The sequence below is a fragment of the Egretta garzetta genome, unplaced genomic scaffold (genome assembly GCF_000687185.1).
Source record: "Egretta garzetta isolate BGI_Z169 unplaced genomic scaffold, ASM68718v1 scaffold113, whole genome shotgun sequence".
In the NCBI taxonomy this organism is placed as follows: Eukaryota; Metazoa; Chordata; class Aves; order Pelecaniformes; family Ardeidae; genus Egretta; species Egretta garzetta.
The window spans coordinates 1,237,590-1,257,709 of NW_009259115.1; the positions used below are offsets into that span (position 1 = coordinate 1,237,590).

General features: G+C 43.3%; 1 protein-coding gene across 1 annotated transcript in view; it reads right to left on the bottom strand.

Annotated features, from left to right (window-relative positions):
* The window catches only part of COL6A3 (collagen type VI alpha 3 chain), a 56,653-nt gene extending 36,845 nt beyond the window's left edge, over window positions 1–19,808 (bottom strand). The window contains exons 1-7 of the mRNA XM_035891078.1: window positions 19,721–19,808; window positions 18,186–18,803; window positions 13,779–14,381; window positions 9,033–9,635; window positions 5,547–6,146; window positions 3,628–4,194; window positions 313–933 (exon numbers count right to left, since the gene is read on the bottom strand). Of these exons, the coding sequence (XP_035746971.1) occupies window positions 313–933; window positions 3,628–4,194; window positions 5,547–6,146; window positions 9,033–9,635; window positions 13,779–14,381; window positions 18,186–18,803; window positions 19,721–19,808 (3,700 nt within the window). The remainder of the gene's footprint in view (window positions 1–312; window positions 934–3,627; window positions 4,195–5,546; window positions 6,147–9,032; window positions 9,636–13,778; window positions 14,382–18,185; window positions 18,804–19,720) is intronic.
* Between the last annotated feature and the right edge of the window lie 312 nt (window positions 19,809–20,120).

Consider the following 20,120-nt stretch of genomic DNA (forward strand, 5'->3'; position numbering starts at 1 on the left):
AGTTCCCATTCCAGGAGGAATAGCATGGACTTAAAATCCAACAGCTTAAAATAAGATTAATGTCATAGCATTCACTTTGTGGGTCTTCCATGTGGATGCAACATGGACCACCTTGAGGGACTAGTATTAAAGGTCGTTCAGCTTAATTACACAGCTCCTACCAACCCAAAGTATATCAACAATGCAACCAAGATGGACTTGGAGCCTTAGCCGTGACCATCTTTGCTTTTCTCAGTTTGTGTTGCAACCATGATGTTACTAAACATCATCTTTTGCTGCTGGGTCTTGGTGCAAACACAAACACCTTCTCACCTGGGCTGGGTGATGTAAAAACCAGATCAGGGGCAAGTGACTCTATCTCTTTCTTGGTCAGCCGGATGACTCTGTTTGAGACGACCTGCTGCACCGTATCCAGCTGGCTGAAGTCAGGCACAGAGATAGCAAAATCTGGGAGGAAGGAAATCGTCTGCAGCTCTGTGAGGTCGGCATTTCCAATCCCAATGCCGAAGGGCACTGTGCCACTTGTCTTCAGGACCACCGAGGGCCTCCTCACATCATCCTGGGACCGGTCAGCAGTCAGCAGAATCAGAAACTGAGGGACACCCTCCGCTATCCTGCTGCCACTCGACACCGTGAACACGTTCTTGATGAGATAGTCAAGGGCTGCTCCAGTGTTCAGAGGAGATCCTCCCATAACCTTCAGCTCCTCAATGGCACTGATGAGATCTGCTTTGTCTTCGTGGGTGTCAAGTAGGAACTCTGGTTGTATGACGTTGCTGTACTGTGCGACGGCAACACGGACCTTGTCACGACCGATATCCAGGCTTTCAACAACTCTTTGGACAAAGGTCTTCAGTAGAGGAAAACCTCTTCTGACACCATCCGAGCCATCAATTAGAAACACCACATCCTTCTTCTCACCTCTCTCAACTACTGTTTGAGACAAGTAAGGAAAGGGGGGAATAAGTGAGATTCTCTTTTGCGATGATTATTATTCTCCTCATACATTGAACCGAAGGAGCACAAAAGCTCAGGGAGGGCAAAGGGAGGTGTCAGGATGGGTGGGTTTGGTTCCTTAGCCATTGGATGCAATCCCTGGTGAAGAGGCAGATGGGTGGAAGTAGGTGAAAACCGCAATGCAACGCATGCTGTGCCTTACCCATCGAGTCATAGAATCATAGACTCACAGGAAATAGGGTGCTAAGGGACTCTGGGTGCCATCTCCTACCTGAGGCTGGGAGAAGCCATCTGCTCCCAAGGGGGCTGGGAAGCCAGCACATGGCTTTGCAGTATGCAACAGGAGTCTGCAGCATCATGGATCTTTTGCTCCCAGAGAAAACTGGGTTTCTGAATGAAACGGCATACTGCAGAGAGGGTGTTCACAGGGAGCCAGTGAAGAAAGGGAGAGAAAAGCTTTTCTGAGGCATCACTGAACTTAGAAATAAATACTCCTGCACATGCTCAGATAAAATAAGAATTTGCTGGAAAGGATATCCAACAGAAAATGCTGAAATGCTTTTCTAAAAATCTAGACTCTTTTTTTAATTTTTTTTTTTACTTCAAGCACAAAAAAATGCTAATTATGACCAAACATTCTTTTTTTAAAAAAAAGCAAGACTGAAATGTCAAAGATCAGAGAACTGTTGACGCATTCTGCTATTGACTAACAGAATTGCAAAACTTTGACTCAGCCAAGCAGAAAATATCACTACCTCTCAAACACAGCAACTGATGGATGGCATCCCCAAAAGTGCCGTTGGCTTGTTTATAGCATGGTCAAGTGGGACAAGCACAGGAGCATCATCTGTCCCTCTGAAGAAAATCTTAAATATGTGCTTATGAATGCTAGACATATAAAGAATTAACAAGGGCAATTGAAGTCTTAGTGCAGACTTCATATCAAGTTTATTATTTAAGAGGAATGTTGGAAACTTGGTGGGTTAATGCATAGGACTAGAATATTAATATAGCTTGTGTTGAGCAATACAGGTAGGAAGAGGGAGCAGGCATTGCCTGGCGTATCCCAGTTTCATACACTTCCTCTAAAGTTCAGGAGCAGGGGAAGAGACTCCTATGAAAAGTCTCTGCATAGCAGATAAAGAAGAAAAAAATACAGGTACTCTTATGAGGTGACTCTTTTTAGGCAACAATACCAGGAAAAGTAGGTGGATGCAGCTATTTGTGAGCAATTAGCACAATTATTCACAGTTCTTGGTGGTCAAAGGGATTCAAGGTGATCTTGACAAGACAGAAATGGTTTGAAAAGGGAGGATGCAATTCAACAACACTAGTTATACTAGCCTATGTTGAGGCAGAAGCTGCACAAATATGGGAAGGGCAATGACTCCATATGTAAAGATTGGGGTAAGACATAACCAGGGGACACCATTGTTACACTCTGGTCATTTGGAGCAGGCTGATGTTGGAGAGACAGGGGTGAAAAGGTAGAAAACCTACAAAACCTACAAGGAAAGATTGAATGAGCTGGGTATGCAGCTGGTGACACGAGGACCAAGACAAGACATACATGGCAAGCTTGAAGTAAATGAAAGGCTGTCACACAAAACACAGGAATGAGATGACATCTGCATCCCTCTTGACTTGAAGGAGTTGTAAAAGGCTTAAACTATGACTAGGATGGCAGAGGTTTGACATTAAGCATCTATTGATACAGATAAAAAACATTGAACAGATTGATTATGAAGGCTGGGAAATCTCCTCCATCAGAGGGGGTTTGGAACAGATTAGACCAATGTCAACTGTTTCTGGACAAGAAGATCCCGCTGGGGACAAGGGTATATAGCAGATGGCACCCTGAGATCCCTTCCAGCCCTATTTCTTTTTTATGTTTCTATGATTCTAAGTCCATCTGCCCAGGACTTTTATGGAGAGATGACATGGATGTTATTACACTTTTCCTTGTCCCCACCTGCTGTTGGGAGACAAGTTAATTCTCAAATTAGGGCTGCCTCAAGAAATCACACAGCTGGACACGCATAATTACCAGTACCACAGTGTGAATTTATAATTGTGTCCATGTGATTCTTTTTATGATTTTATCTTTATTCTTCAATTAATCCATACTCATCTACTGAGCTTGTAATGGTAACTGAGTCAAGAGCATCTAATTTATCGGTGCGTGGGTACACAATGTAGAAACTGCCGTCATATACCGTAAGAAATAATGGAGCAAGAGCGAATCCAGCGTGCTGCAGTGCTCCTTACTCCCTACCGCTCCTCCAGAAAAGGGAGGATGGAAAGAGAAATCGAGACAAGCCTTTATTTGCTTCTTCTAGCCCTTGCCCAGCATTGCACATCAATTTATGTAAGATCTTTGGGGCAACAACTCTGTTATTTCATGTTTGTACCATGTTTTACACACTGGTAACAGCACCTACTGCAGCTCTCGCAGTTGAACAAAAGGCTTTTTCCTTACTCGTCATTAAAATTCAGTTTGGACCTTAATGTTTTGCTGGATCAGGGTCTGACCAGAGGAAAATCCAAGTACAATAGCAGTTTCTACATAATCATTTTAAACATCACCAGACCCAACTGCCCATTACCAAATTGAGGGGGCCATGTAAGTGGCGTTTTTCAGCCTCTTGGAAACCCCAAGGGTCCCTGTACCTGTTGGCTGAAGCTGGATAGTTTTCAACAGGTTGACTATGTTTGGCTGAAGCTCTGAAATCCCAGAGAGGGAGTCGGCATTCAGAATGAATTGTGGGGCATAAACAATCCTTTCCAGCTCTGCAGGGTCAGCATTTTTGGCTCTGATAGCAAAGGTCACAACTCCAGCTTGCTTCAGAGCATCTGATGGTTGTTCCACGTCATCGGTTGATCTCCCAGCAGCAAGGAGGACCAAAAACTGAGGAACCCCTTCTTCGATCCTGCTTCCAGCTTCCTTCACAAACAACCTCCTTATAGCTTCATCTAGCGCAGCTCCAATGTTCAGTTGCTTCCCGGTTTTTATCTTCATCCTTTTCAGTTTGAGAAGCATGTCTTGCTTAGATGGGAGTTCGGCAAAGTCAAATTCAACTTGGATGGTGTCACTGAATTGAGCTACAGCTACTCGTGTGGCACCGGGACCCACGTTCAGGTCAGAAATTACTTTCTGTATAAAGTCCCGGATGAGAGGAAAGCTACCCAAGAGGTTGGCTGAGCCATCAATCAGGAATAAAATATCTTTCTTGCTTTCTAGAATAAATTCACAAATGAAAAGAGGGGAAAAAAAAGATATGAAGGCATTTTTCTTCTTAAAAGTCATCCTAGAAACTTTTCTGCAAATTAGCTGGGTTTCAATATGCAAAGCAAGTGATTTTCATTTACCAGAGTATTCAAAGGCCACAGGACTAAACAGTACCTTTGACTTATTTATCTGAGGAGGAAGGGGAAGCAAGGACACCTTTATCCTAAGAGTCAATAAATTGAGGCACCAGATAGTCATATCATATATTGTATCACATCATATCAGTCATATCATATACTGTATCACATCATATCAGTCATATCAAAATTGGCTGTTTCAGATTAGGCCAGTGATGTGATGTTTATGTCTAGCAACACGCTGATACCACAGGCATGAAGTACAAGAGCAGTGGAAGGTTGGGGATCTTTTTTTCTATTTAAAGGTTCAGTAGATAACAAATAGACATTAGTTCATACATACATACACACACAAAGCATTTTCTGTATTCTTAAAGTACTTCTCCCAGTTGCATCACAAGGAGCATCTAGTTCCCTAGGCAAGTTATGACTTTGAGAGGAGAAAAAGCCTTTTACCTGTTTCCATTTGGTGCACTTTTAATCTCACTGAATATCCAAGGCAAAACCAAGCATATCTCATATCTGTGTCTCTTAACACCTTTCATATTAATCTGAATGGTCTCCTTTCCGTACTAAACACTCTTGATTGCTTTATGTCTTCATATGCACGTAGCCACAATAAGGGAATTAGTGAGCAAATACCTGTTTAAAATAGGTTAAACTTGCCAACAGCTTTTGGGTTTAATGTTGGAGGATAACTTTGAATATCTGGAGTCAAATTCAGCCTCTGTGACAGCCTAATAACAACACTGACAAACTGGCTCTGGGGAAGGATTCAGCCACCTGTACCTGGCTAGACCTCTACTCCTCTGTGCTCTTTGGCACCACTTTAACCTTTCCACACCTCTCCTTGTGGCCAAAAGTGCGTGCTCCCATTGCCTGAGCTAGTGCAGATGATGCATTTACAGGTTGTGACATTATTATGGCAACAGAAAGGGAACACCTGGAGAAAGTGACTGGTGGGCATAGACTCAACCAGATCCTCCTTTGGTCCTGACCTGCCAAAAAGACTTAAAATTGTGCTGTCTTCAAAGTGTGCTAGCAATGTCATGAACAAAATTAAGAGCTGCCAGTGTCAAGCCATGTATTGATGGTTAAGCACAGCCCTAACCATTTTGATGACTCAGGGCCTTGGACAGACATGAAGGTGTACACTGGGAACAAACAGTCAAGAGAAACAAGATTAGCTTAATGTAGTCAACATGCAGGAAGGTAGGTATTACCTGTTGGGGCGAGTGGAACCTCTTCCACACCTCCACTAACATATGTTGTTATAGGCTTATTTAACTCCTGGGGTAAAGCTGTCAGAGCACTGAAATCATCCATAAAATATACCATTCTTGGATTAAAGGCAATCTGTTCAAGTTCTGCCTTATCCGCACTCCTAACTCCAACAGCAAAAGTCAGCACTCCGGCCCGAGCTAATTCATTGGAAACTTGCAAGAAGGGATCGGCAGACCTCCCTGCCGTCACCAGGACTAGGACCTGCGGCACTTGTTCATTTATTCTGCTCCCACCAGCTTCCGTGAAGTGATTCGAAAGCACAAAGTTCAGTGCAGAGCCAGTGTTCAGGACTGACCCCCCCTTGGGCCTCAGCTGCCCCATACGTTGAATTATGTCTGATTTGGTTTGGTACGAGTATAGAAAGAACTCGGTTTTAGGAGTGTCACTAAATTGCACTAAGCCAACTCGGATTTTGTCACTGCCGACATCAAGGTAGTTAACTAGGGTGGCAACAAAGTCACGCACAAAGGGGAAGTTGGCATTTCCGACGTTGAGTGATCCATCCAAAAGAAAGATGATATCCCTTTTGGTTACTTGAACTGCAGTAGAGCACAGAAAATAACATGAGACATCACAGAAAACACAAATAGAATTTTTTTTTCATGTGTGCATACAGCTTACGCTGTACACGCATGTAAACATTGTTAGGAGGAGGAGGGAATTAAAAAAGAGGAGAAAGTGTGATCAGATTAAAAGTAACAAGGACCTTGCTGGAAATTACTAAAATGGGCAGGTGAGGTGTCATGGTTTAACCCCAGCAGGCAACTAAGCACCACTTTCTGACTTGTATTGAAAAGTCTTTTAAACATGAGTTTGATCAACGGGGCTCAGCCTCTGTCATGGCAGATGTTTTCAATAGCTGCTAATGCCCGAGTTGCATGCTCTGGGCCAGATCCTTAGCCGGCAAAAGGCAGCTTCATTGATTTTGGTAGAGCAACACTGAATTATGTCTACAGACACCTTGCTTGACTGCAAGTCATCATGCATTTACTTGGGGCTTTCCAACAAAGCTTTAGGGAACATTTCCGCCTTCTGGCACACAAAGTGTGCTTTGACACCCAGAACTATCACCCCTTTATTAAGCAATCCCCCATTCCATGGAGATGCTCCCATGCATCCCTAGGTGTAGAGAACCATGTTCTGTCCTGCAGTGAGATCTGTGGTCATGCTTCGCAGCTAACAGCGGCTGGCCCGCAGCACAGAGTTAGGCTCCACTTGCATGGGAAAACACTTCTGCCAAGTGACCAATTTGCTTGGTATTTTAAGTGGTTATTAAAAATAGCTTTTACTAATAGGCTTAGAAAAGCTGGTCCAGATGAGGCTGCAATGGCTGCCTGAGACACCTGCCTTTTTGACATCTGCATTTGATGCAGAAAACTGCATTTTGATGTCTGCAGTTATAGATATCCATTTTGTGGGCTGTTGAAGGGGGAGAAATTTCCCACTTTTGGCAGTAACCAGCCAGTTCTTGGCTCCTTTTTTAAGGTTAAAGCCTTCCTTGGTCTGTCTCCCAGCATCTGAGCCCCAAGACACAGATCTGCAACATCACTCCAAAGATACCACAGGACCATCCTCCTGTGTTTTTGCTATAAACATGTCATGTCCAGATGACAGACCAAAATGCCAAAGCTTTAAATAAGATCTCAGAGAAATGATGAGTGGGCTCATCCAATGCATCTCCCTGGATGCCTTTCTCCAAATAAGTTATTCAAGAATATATTTACGCCCATTGCTAATTCTGTTCATTATCTTTCTGTTTAAAGCATTTACCTATGAGTATATGACTATGTTCATCCATCTCTCTAGCTTGCCTTGTCCCTGTAAGCTTGCTGTCCTATAAATATTAAATATTTAAATACTGAGATATTAAGACTGAAAGAGAGAAAAGGGTTCTTTGGAGTTACAGGCATTGCTCTCAGATTTTACAGATTGTCTTGGCTTTCTGTATTTTTAATTTTTCACAGAAAAGTGCCACTCAAGGCCCAGGGTGAGACAATATCTAGTTGAAATGTAAGACTGCCCAGTGTTTAAATCAGTTATGTTACTAATAATAGTCATTTTATGGTGTGGGATATGATTACTTTCTTATTGTGTATGTGAAGAGCTGTGAGTACAGTAGAGCAAAAGGACTGGAAAAGAAGAGAAGCTGCATGAATGAGCTTTAAAGAACAAGGACATATAGGAACATTTTTTAATTTACATTGAAAAACAAAAATATCAGTTTTGGTGTATAGCCATGCAAAACTGTATTAGCAGGAAACACATTCTGGAAAAAAAAGCTTATGAAATGCTAAGTCCCGTGATATTCATCTTAATTAAGGACAAGTATTGGCAAACTGATTTTAAAATGTCTGCTCTTCATGTAAATCAGTCATAGGCTTTAATTCTTTAAGGACAATTCCCAAAACCTCAGTTTCTTTTGCACTGCGGTTTATAATTTTAAATTACTTGGAGAAACTAGAAAAAATGTGGACACGGTTTGACACCCACTTAAGCCAATGGGAATCCCACCATAGACCTTACTGGGAGCTGGAAGAAGTCCTGTTTTTCTAATGCTTATATGCCATGAGACAGAAATGCAAGGTTCAAATATGATCTACTGCAACGTTAATTCAACCTCAAGCATCTCTATTCAGAAGAAATCCTGAGAAATTTGATATAACATCTCTACGCAGCTAGAAGACCTCTTAAGATGCAGGGGAAACTGCCTCAAAAGACATGAATCATGACTGAATTGCTTCCAAAGTCTACTGATGTCAATGGCAAGACCAAGTAAAAAGAATGCACTGGCTTCATGGGGCTTTGGATCATCTTCTAAACAGATTAAAACAAAATCAACACTGCAATAGTCTCATATGCCTCTTAGGGCTTGAGCTGAGTAAATGATAAGAAAATTGTAAATATGTTCTTAAAGAGTGAATTTCAGTCCAACAGCATTAGGCTAGCTTTCCCTGAACATCTCCATGAGCAAACTTGCTTATTTTCTCTACACTCAGAAGAAACTTTTAAGCTTTCTTGAGCAAAAGAATGATTTGGCTGATTTTCAAACTGGGGAAGAGATTATAACATTCACAGTGCGTACTGTTCATAAGTTACACAAACTCTAAATGAGAGAAAAAACCTCCACTGAACCATTTCAGTACCTAACTAATAAAGCACATCTTCCACATCCAGGTGTTTAAATGTTGGTGACAAATATGGAATGGGACAAAAATCTGCCGGAAGGAATGACAATGCTGTAACAATAACCATGCTACCAAATTCACCGATCTGTTCTGCACATTTTGCAAATCAAAGAGACAATATTTAGCTATGCTGACACATGTGCTTGATGCTTTTTTCCCCCTTATCTCTATATGTCATAGAATAAGAGTTGACAAATATATAATCCATATATCCTTGATTAGAAAAAGGTAATTAATTACCTGATGGTGGTTCTTGGATAATCAGTCCTCCAGAGAGTGTCCGGATAGGCGACAGCACCTCGGGAAGAATGGCTTGCATGAACTGAGTGCGGAAGTCATTTGGATTGAACACAAAATCTCTCTCATGGGCAATTTCTTGAAGTTCTGCCAGGTCAGCATTTCTTGACCCAATGGCAAGGATCACTATCCGGTTCCTTTTCATCTCTGCTGCAGCTTGGTCAACGGCATCGCTGGACTTACCACCAGTGATGAGCACCAGCATAGGGAGCACCCCTTCCTCCATCCTGCACCCGGCGGCATTGGTGAAGAAATTGTTCCTCACAAAGTCCAGTGCCGAACCAGTGTTGAGTGCCGTACCACCCATGGGCTTCATTCTCTTCACATTAGCCATCACATCCTTTCTGCTCTGGTGGGTGTTAAAATAAAACTCTGGCTTCACAGTGTCTGCATACTGTGCCACTGCAACTTGGATCAGGTCGGGTCCAACCTCCAGCCTTTGGACAATTTTGGCAACGAAATCACGAATTGCACTAAAGGGGGCACTCCCCAAAGCAGTTGAGCCATCTATCAGGAAGACTATATCCTTCTTGTTCACTTCAATAACTGCAAGTAACACATGAACATAATGTTAACGGAAGCCTCCACCACATTCTGCCCATCAATTCTACATTGTTTAGGATTTCTTGTTTGCTTGAAATACTATTACTCTCAGCACGTTTAAAAGGGTCTTGTTTTACATTCTAGCAGAGGGCTAATATGAAATCTGTTTGAACATTTGAACGTTTCCCCTTTCTAAAACACAGAAGGCTTGAAGAGTTTCAAGAATTGCATTGTTTATAAAACTTAATATTAAAATGCATATACTTGTAAAAACAAGAAAGGAGGGCAAACAGTCAGGAGAAATCTTGGAACTCAGCTGGCACGTGAGATAAAATAACCAGGTGATGTTCCCTCTATCTGCAGTGGAGCTACCTGAATCATGCCAAGGCGTGGTTCGGTCTCAGAAGGATTAAGCTCCCAAGAGCAATGACACAAGTAAAGAACAGTAGTCTCCACTTATTCAACGTACCTGGACTTTGGGTCTTCACATCCCACATCTTATTCCTTATCTAACAAAAACAAGCTATCATTTTTCTTGGCACAGCTAGTCCAGTCATGGAAGAGCTGAATTACATCCTGGTTGCCATGTCTTTAAGAAAATGGGTCCCCTAGGTTGTAATCTCTGAAACTTTACTATTGACGGTGGCATAGGGCACAGGAAGAGCACAATTAGCTTTCCAGTTCCCTGGCTAATTTTGAAGGAAGATAGGGAAGAAAAAAAAAACCTGTTGTGTGGCATTGAAACCAAAGCACCACCATATTTAATACAGCAAATGTACATGAAAAAACCCAGTAAATATTAACAAGACCAATACCATTATGATAAAAGCATTACACATGATCATCATGGGAGATAATCTCAATACCATCTTTTAGACATTTATGACATTATGATACATTATCACCTCACTGATTTCACACCATTGAAGTGAAAAAGGAAACCTTGTGTTGCTTCAAGGTTATGTTGGAACATTATGGTTGATTGTGTTACATTGGACTTGGGGTGTCCTTAAGTCGCCTACCCACCTAAGCTCCTGAGATGGAATCAATATTCAAGGTGGCAAGTCGATCACCTCCCAGGCTCACTGCTACACCCAGCACACAGCCTGGGGGAAAGAGGTGACCCAGCATCATCAGGATCTCACGGCCCTCAGGGCAAGTGGTAGCAAACACTCTCTTGTCCTGCTTGGATGGAAAAGGGCAGCCCTTCAGCCCATAGGAGCTCCTCTGTGTGGAGGCTATTTACTTTGGATTTGAACAAAGAACAAAGCTTTGGCTGCAGTCACCCTTGGCTAGACACCAGCTGACACAGAAAGCAGTGGTCCCAAAAGCCGGTCTCCATCAGGTTTCTCATTATGGGTGAGTGCCATGAGATTAGGCTACCCCGAGGAGTGATTTAGAGCTGGAGATGACATCTGCGACTCAGCTTCCCCCTCTGCCCTCAGACCCAGAGAGACCTGGCTCCAACAGCAAGTGCGAGGCTTTGAAAAAGCCTCTCACAGAGTCTTGCTGGAAATTGATTAAGAACCAGTTGTCAAAATCTGAGGCTTAAAATAGCCTGCCGTGGTGCTGTTGGACACAAAATGATGAGAACCTGCATAAAGTGAGCGTAGAGGTACCCTCCTTGAGCCACAGCCTCACGTGAGCTGCTGGTGGCTTGTAGTTGACTTCCCAAGCTGTCAAACCAGAGCTACTCACAAAGCAACAAGGATTTGTTTAAATGATCCTTTTCCCTGAGCCATGATTTCCAGCATTCATCCCTCCAGCCAGCTTTTTTTTCCTCATCAGTTACTCCAAGGAGGAGAGGGCTGAAAACAGGAAACTTTCCAAATGGATAACAAGGGCTGAAATCTCTGCTTTGTATCACCCAGGAGAGATGTCCAAAGTGCTTCCTTAGCTTGTAAGCAGCTAGATACCCAAAAATGGAGACCCTGGAAACTTTTGACTTTATATAGAAGTTTGTGGGAAACATCAAAGGGGCTTTGCAAAGATGAGGCAGGCTGGGAAGGAATAGCTACCTCCATTACTTACTCCTCTTGCAGCTCTCAAATCCTGCAGTATGTTTCCTTAGAGAAGAGCAATGCAAGAACCAAACCCAAAACTCACAGGAAGAAACACCCCACGGTGCTACTTTCAATGGACACAATTAAAGCAAAAGCATTTAAGCAAGACTGGACACATCTCATAGGGTCTGCTCCAGAGCCCAGCAAAGCTGATGGGAATTCTCCCAGGAATTTTAAAGGATTTTGGATTAAAGCATTATATCTTTGACTCTAAAAGTTGGGAACATTGGAAGGTGTCAGCATTGAACCCAGCCCTGCATAGTTCCCTCCTCACTGCCATCTCAGCTATCTTTAGTGAAGCACCTCATCTAATTTAATGATCCAGACTCCCCCAGTAGTTGATGGAGAGGGGGGAAGAGAGGCAGACAGGTGCTTTGAGACGTTCATTGATCCCGGGAAGACTGACATACAGCCAGAGAGCTAAAGTGAAATAAGGTGACTTCAGTATTTCACAGGAACACTTGGCACCTCAATGGGTTTGGCATCCCTTTTGGGCTGTGGTGTGTCTACCATACCAGTACTTTAACGCTGCAGACATCCAGGGCACTGATGTGAAGCAAGCAGACCAGTCAAAATTAATTTCCATGTACACTAGGGAAAGGAAATTCCCTAAAGCTCCTTTGAAAAGATCCACTTTGCCATTTAGCATATCCATCTATACGTAATTGCACAGGCTGATGCTACTGCAGTACCTTCTACAAATGAGCTGGCATTTTAAGTGAGAAATATGCAAGTGCAGATGAAACCAAATGTACCAACATTTTTAATCTTGCCATTCAAACTGTTAAAAATCAGAGCAGTAAAAAGATAGGTTTTCCATTGACTTGCATGGGTCCTGGCATACACATTTTAGCTAGACACGCAGCCGTCAGCTTATTTAGCTAAATATGGTTTTCGTGGGGTGCTACAAGCAAAAGTTCTTTATGTTCTTTCCTGGAATAAACAAGGCAAGGTCATAAAATGGTCTTTTAGGCAAATTCTTCCCTTTGATTTAAGCCACAGGATAGCAATCATGTTTAGACATAGATCAGCGAAGACATCTGGAATGCAGTTTATATGTCAACATACATCATAAGTTGAACAGTATGTACAGAACTCCACACTGGCACTTGGATCCCAAAAGTGTTGTTTGCATTAAGTGTCCTGGTAATTAAATGCAGCAGCTCCAGCCTGGCCCTTTCCAGGGACCTCTGAAACATGACATATTACGTCTTTCATAAAGCCTCTCTATCAGTAAATTTAACTTAGTCATAAAACCATAGGGTGAGAAACTCTTAATCACCTCCTTGCTCCATAAATCCAGATATTCATTGCTCTACTGCACCCAGGCTAATGCTAGTCCAGAAATAATGTCGATGGGGACTTAAGAGTGACAGTGTGACCTAAGTGGAATACTGACACCTACATTTTCATTTCCCGTGGCCTCATGGTAAGTTGTAAACTTTCTCAGCTTACAGATTGAAGGGAAATATATGTTAGCAAGGTAGGGATTTCACTCCAGAAGAACTAAGGGCTGTTTCGCTTTTAAGTTCGATATCACAGGAATTTCACCCTTTTCCCAAGGACAGTGCACAGTTTCAATGAGGTGCAGCATTTTACTGTTTTAGCAAGCTGATAATTTCAACTCTGTGAAATAAGGATCCATTTAACATCCCCGTTAGCTTCTCCGGTCAAATTTCATTCTTGTGACACTTTCAACTGACATATAACGTAAGCTTATGTGACATAAATGTTTTCAGAACTGACATTGCTGCAGTGTTTACCCCCAGGGTGCTTATATATCCCCATAAGGATTATAGGAGCTTTTTTATACTCTGTTTGTGTCCTTTAAAACCCTATGCCGTGCCAGCTATTGACACGAAACCTCGCAGTTTTCAGAAGATAACCCACTGGGTAAATGATTTTCTGCACATTAGCCACGGGACTATTTGTCTTTCCCATTGTTTCTCCATAAGCAGACCAGAGAAATGCATTGCAAACATAAAAAATTGAAATTAAAAAGATAAATATGTTTTCAAAGCGTGCAAAAGCTCATTCATTCATCGATTCATCGAAATGCAACAGTCTAGAAAGGGATACATACCTTCAGTCACAATAGTTGGGGCCTCTAACAAAATGAGTCTTTGGGCCACTCCAACAATGTTGGGCAGTAATAATTCTCGAAGAGCATCGAGGTTACGGATATCCAGGGCAGTAAATGTGAAGCTTCCATCAGTAGCAATCTGCTGCAGCTCTGCACTGTCAGCATTCAGGACCCCAATGCTAAACGAAAATATACTAGCTTGCTTCACCGCTAACAAGCCCTCTCTGATATCATCACTAGACTCTCCACCACTTATCAGCACTAAAATCTGAGGCACCGCTTCCTCTATCCTGCTGCCTCCCGCCTGGGTGAAGAGGTTCTCCACCACAAACTCCAGTGCCGCACCAGTGTTCGCTTCCTCGCCACCGCGGAAACTAAGTGCCTTCACGGCATCCAGAACATCCGCTTTTGTGGAGTAGCTGTTCAAAGCGAACTCAGTTCTGGGTTGATCACTATACTGCACCACCCCAATGTGTATTTGCTGAGCTCCAACTCTGAGGCTTTCAACCAAATTTACAAGGAAATCACGTATGGCTTGAAAATTGACACTTCCGATGTTGTCTGATCCATCAATAAGGAAAATAAGGTCAGCGGACTCTTGAGCTTTAAAAAAAGAAATGCAAAAGGTGAAAGCATTAAAATGAGTGATTACATGCGGTTGTACAGTGTTCTGACATGTTTCTTGGAAAACCAGTAAGAAACACGAAAATGAGAAAACAAAACACATGTTCACTGAGGAGGTGATGTTTGCCTCTTAGTTCTGCATTCTGATTGAATACGAGCTCCCAGGCCCATCCCAGTTGCATCCACTACCCATCGAGAGACTGCTCGAGCGGACACAACCTGAGCCAGTGGCTGCCATTACATGGGGATTGGCATTATCAGCGTGCAAGGAGAAAACTTGGCAAAATAGAAGTTTTTGGAAATCTAGATCCATTCCATCAGTGGCCAGTACCGTGCAAATAGACAGACCCAAAAAAACAGTTGGATTTTGGCGGCAGTTCACCCTGAAGATAGTGGGTGAGGACAGCAATATTTGTAGGAGGTTTTCCACATTATGGTCTTTTTTTTTTTTTTTGGAAGAAAAAGCCACTGTTTACTGGATGCATGGAAAGTTTCAGCCTCTCTGTTGCAATTCTGCTCTTCTGCTTGTTAAAAACAACGGCTGAATATAATGGCTTCTTCTACATGAAGGATTATTATTTGAAATGCATTTGTTAGAAACAATTGAAAAGGTTTTGGTTATTATTCTTGCACTGTAACTCTTACCAGCTGCCAGCATACGCACAAGGGTATTTGTCCAGCAAGCTGACCCGCACAATTGTCAATCTGCACCAGGCAAAAATTGTTGTGCTTTAATTATTTTGCACAAAGATGCATCAATTATCGATACAGGGGTCTGTTCTGTATTTTTCATATGGACTCTGGATATTCAATCAAGGAATGCAGAATCAGGTTAAAACAGAGTGATGAAATCAGTCATGACACAATTATCCAACTCTATTTGTTGTGACTATACCCACATGGTCGTAAGCATCTGCTGAGAATATACACACACACCAAACAAAACTTTTATATTGTATGAACATGGTTGTTGAGGGGGAAGCATTTTTGCCGTGACACTTACCAAAGCAGACCCAAAATACCCTGGTGCCTGCTCTTACTCCTTTTGCTCTACTAATTTTACCATCAATATCATCAGGAGCTGTATGCATGCAAAAAGGGGGAAAGAAGACCCCAAAGCATGCTCAGGTGTTTCCATGCGATTACTCTTCCATCTTTTTAAGAAATCAAATTTCAGACTATTTGCAAATGAATGACAAGCAACATTTGGAAATCTCACCCAGCTCTCAATTTTTGAAAGCCAAAGGTGAAACCAGTAGCAAACCTGGCACATAGTTTAGCAAGGCCAGGAATAAACCTGCAGTCTTTTCTATAAACCATCAGTGTCAGTATTTTTTTTTTTCCTGTGTTGTTTTTCTCATAAATGTTTTCATGTATCATAATGCCACCAAGAGATTCAAATAATGTTGCAACAAAGAAGAAGGTCTCCAGTGCATCATCATTTCCCTGGGCCAACTCAATAGCCAGTGTTGGTTTGGAGAACATCAGTGTGGTTCAGAATTACAAAGGGCTCCAGGATTTATTTTCCCATCATTGAGTCAAAATTTGTGGGTGCTTAGGATTGTCTTTACTGTGACATATTCAGCTGGGACATACACATTCTGCTTCATCATATAAATGAAAGGGAAATCTCAAAGCAGTTGTACCCAGCACTGCTTTAGATACCCTGGACAACTTTTTGAGGAACGAGATTTTAGACACCAATTGGTGTCAGCACAGATCACTCCCGCGGGAGAGAAATTAGATACGAAACAGATGCGTTGGATAATTTGTCATCACTGTAAAAAAAAAAAAACAAACCTTGTACTTCAGTGCACATTTATGGAACAAGCTGGTGTTGGAGAACAAATAAAAGCATGCTTGTTACACAACTAAGCAAGGAGGGTCAGATGAGACAGACAGCTAAGATTTAACAAATACGTCAGGGCAAACTTGGGGCTGACTTTCATACTTACACTAGTCAGCTCTGGGGACTGCCACAGACCAACAGCTTTGGTACTCTATACTGGAAATACTATGGGACAGGGGGTTTTTGCATTTCTGTTCCATATTAGGGCTTGTTTCTAGCATAACGTCCATGGCATTTTTATACATTTTAATGTTACATGGAGTTATCAGCTGAATAAATGCAAAACTCTTACATTCTTATGCAAACAGTTATTTGCACCATGCTTTGCACACTACTGTCACCCAATGTTTAAGACCTGTAACTTCTTTTCCCATGTTTAATGATACTCTGTAAATAGCCCATGCAAGTGACACAGGGGCAAAATTACCATAGTAGGATTACCTTAAATTTGTAGGTTTGCAGGGGGAGGAAACACTTGCAAAAAATACCTTTGAGTAGAAATAAACTTGGAAATGCGTGATATATATGAAGTAGGAATTTGCCTTTAAAACTTTTAAAGAAATGTCTGTGACTCCAGATGTTTATGTACTATGGGGTTACCTGCTGGTGTGCCCCAGAGGAGGACAGCCAGCTGGCAAAGACCAATTACGTTATTGATTTCAGCAGGGAAGCACTGGGGTCCTTCATGGCAAAGATGCCCAACAGCCGCTGCAGTGTGGTCAGCAGGTTGGGTATAACATTCATTTTCCACATATATTGACGTGATTTTCTTAGAATTGGTGAACCTTATGTCATCTTTCTGGGGCAACTGGTCTTCTTCCCTGTGGCTTTCACATGATCTGGATATTTGCCCTTTCAAGCGCTTTGCACAATAAAAACACACGTGAGCATAGCCTTTTGGTGTTGCTCGGTGTCATGCAGTGATGGAGAGCACCCAGTGGGGCTGGCGTGAGGGTTAATCAGGCAAGACAACACAGGGGATTAATGTTACACTGCCTCATCACACTGCCATTGCCTTACATCACCCCACAAGCTATTGACCTTCAGATGGAGTCTCAGGAATAAAAAGAAAGGTTTGATCTCTGGGACTTCTGTTTTGAAACACAACAAAGCTGCTCAGAAGGCCCTTTCCATGCTGAAATTTCATAAACAGAGAAGGGATGGAGGAAGACTGTCTTATTTTTTTCCAGACAAATTGGGCCCCCAGCTTGCAGTCAGTGCAGATCTGTTGAAGCCAACACGGTTTGCAGAGAGGTTTCAGTTACGGGAAGGGTCCAGCACTCTGGCAGGTGGAAGCCATCAGCTTGTAAAGAAGGCATTTGAGTGGCATAGTAAAAGGGACTCTCCAGCTCCACACCTTCTTCAAGCAGATGAGGAGAGAGGCTAAGGGCCAGCTCAGGGATGGGGTTTCAGTGAAGCTCTCCACCTAACCACTTTTGCTGTCTTCAGCCAAGAATGTGACTTTCTGGAGTAGCACATTGCCTATCTTCCCCCACTAGCTGCAAAGGGACATCCCGTATGGTGTCCCTGCAGCCAGCAGCAACCTTCTTGGTCTCTAGAGGATTTTTGGTCAGAACCTCAAAGAGTCACCATCATGGCTGATGTGTTCATCCCCTAATTCCCTGCCTTGGGAGTGGATAGGATGGGGCAATTTAATAACTCTGCAGAGCTCCCTACATTTGCATTTCCATGCCATGGGCATAAAAGGATGGCCACAAAGGGCTGCTGCCCATCCAAAGGCTCCTGCACTACCTCTGGCAGGGATGCCAGCTCTGTCTGCAAACAACGGCACGCTCGATAGCTACAAACACACTTCAAACCTTTGTTTTTAAACCTCTGAACGTCCATCTCAGTCTTGCCCCTACAAAGGCTTTAAAAGAGCGCAACGCCAGCAGATACCGTGCTGATGGGAGCCATCAGCAGTCAGCCATTACCTGTGATGTCTTTAACCAGTCCTTTGGCCCCAGCCTTTTCTGGAGTCATGGATGAATGGACACTCGACACTAAGTCTCCAACTATGCCATGGAGAGCGGTAAAATTCTCTAGGTTGAAAAGGTGCGTATCGAAGGGTTCGCTTGCTATTTCCTTTAACTCCCCTTCCACTGAATCCTGCACGCCGACCGCAAACATGTTTACACGGGCCGATTTAAGGACAGATGATGGCAGAGCCACATCATCCTGGGATCGTCCGTCCGTTAACACTATAATAACCTGGGGAACGCCTTCACTGGCTCTGCTTCCAGCAGCTTTAGTGAGATGATTCTCGATTAGGTACTCTAATCCTTTTCCAGTCTTGGTGCCTCCCCCCATGTAAGGCATGTTGGCAATATGGGACAGGACGTCTCGGGTAGAGGGGTAGGTATTTAACTGGAACTCTGTGTGGGGGTTTCCGCTGAACTGGACCAGGGCAAAGCGAAAATCATTTCCTCCCACATCTAAAGCTTTTACAACATCATACAGAAACTCTCGAACGAGTTGGAAATGTTCCTTCCCAATGCTCCAAGAGGAATCCACTAGAAATATTATATCAGCCACGGCAATGGTTTTGACAGCTTTAAAAAAACAGATGGGGATTTAGGATTTTCCATCGGTCAAGTGCAAGCATGCCTTCTCCTCCTCCTCACCCAAATGACCGACAGCCTCTTTGCATGGTGAAAGTGAAGCTTAGCTTCCCCTCATCACCCGCAGTAAAACGAGAAGCGCTGGAGAAAAACCAGGCAGCCATCAGCACCCTGACACCGCAGGCGCTGGGAGACAAGAAGGGACAGCATGCAACCTACCCTTCCCAGGGAGGGGGAGGTGGGATGCTTCTCCCCTCCCAGACCCTCGCCGCATGGGTTTGGACACCAGCCCTGAGCCAAAGACACATGCAGCTTCACATGTGAAGTTAGGCTTGCTCAGCTTCTAGTTGCCCATGATTTCCTGCACATTTTTTGCTGACTCAGGGCTTTGCTGGCTCCGCAGCAGTGCTCAAGGAAAGGCTGCTTGGTTTAAGCAGCCTGGGTGCTGCTGTGAGTTTTCCTATGTTTCCTCCTGCTAACACCCCTCCCACCTCATCACACCAGCTCTAGTCCCAAAGGCACCAGTGCTGCCTCTTAAAAAAACCAAACAGCCTTTCTGCAGGTCAGTGGCAGTGCTTTTCTCACTGCAAAAAGCCCTCCTACACATGCAAGGAGGGCAAAACAGCTCTGCCCAGAAGAAAACCTGTTCAGGGCCACCCTGGGTGCACATCCCATGCCACTATCCCTGTCAGAGCATCCTCAAAGGCACGCCACCAGCCAGCAACATGCTCAGGAAGGCACCGCGCAGGTTGGCTAATAAGGTCTGGGTCTGAAAGGACCCTCAGCCAAGTGGGAGCTGAGGAGCAGAAGGTAAACCACAACGTACCGTCGACATGCATGTTAAAAACTAAACAGTGTGCACTAGCAGCATGTTTGTAGAGGGGCGAAGTAAAGCAGTCCAGTCTTACCTGCTTGCTGCTGGGCACGAACAGAGCAAAAGCCTGAGAGTAGGAGGCAAAACATTGCCACAAAGGGCAAATGTCGGTGTTTCCTCATTTTGACTTTTGATCTGAGTTTTCCTTTTATTCTCTTTGTTTCAAAGCACCCAATGTGAGACCTAAGGGAGGGAAACAGGGGGAGTGAGAAACAGCAGCAGCACTGGGCAGGCATAGATAAGGCACAAGACAAAAAAACCAAACCATGTGGGTTTGCAATGCTTTTGTGGCAGTAAAAAAAACAAAAAAAAACTTTAATGCTGGACAGAGTCTGCTTTGTAGCAAGCATTTCTTTGGAAGAAGAATCATCTCTCGCATAATTGGCATTTAATCACCCCCCTGGACTTAGATGGTTTTCTTCTTGCCTATGCCA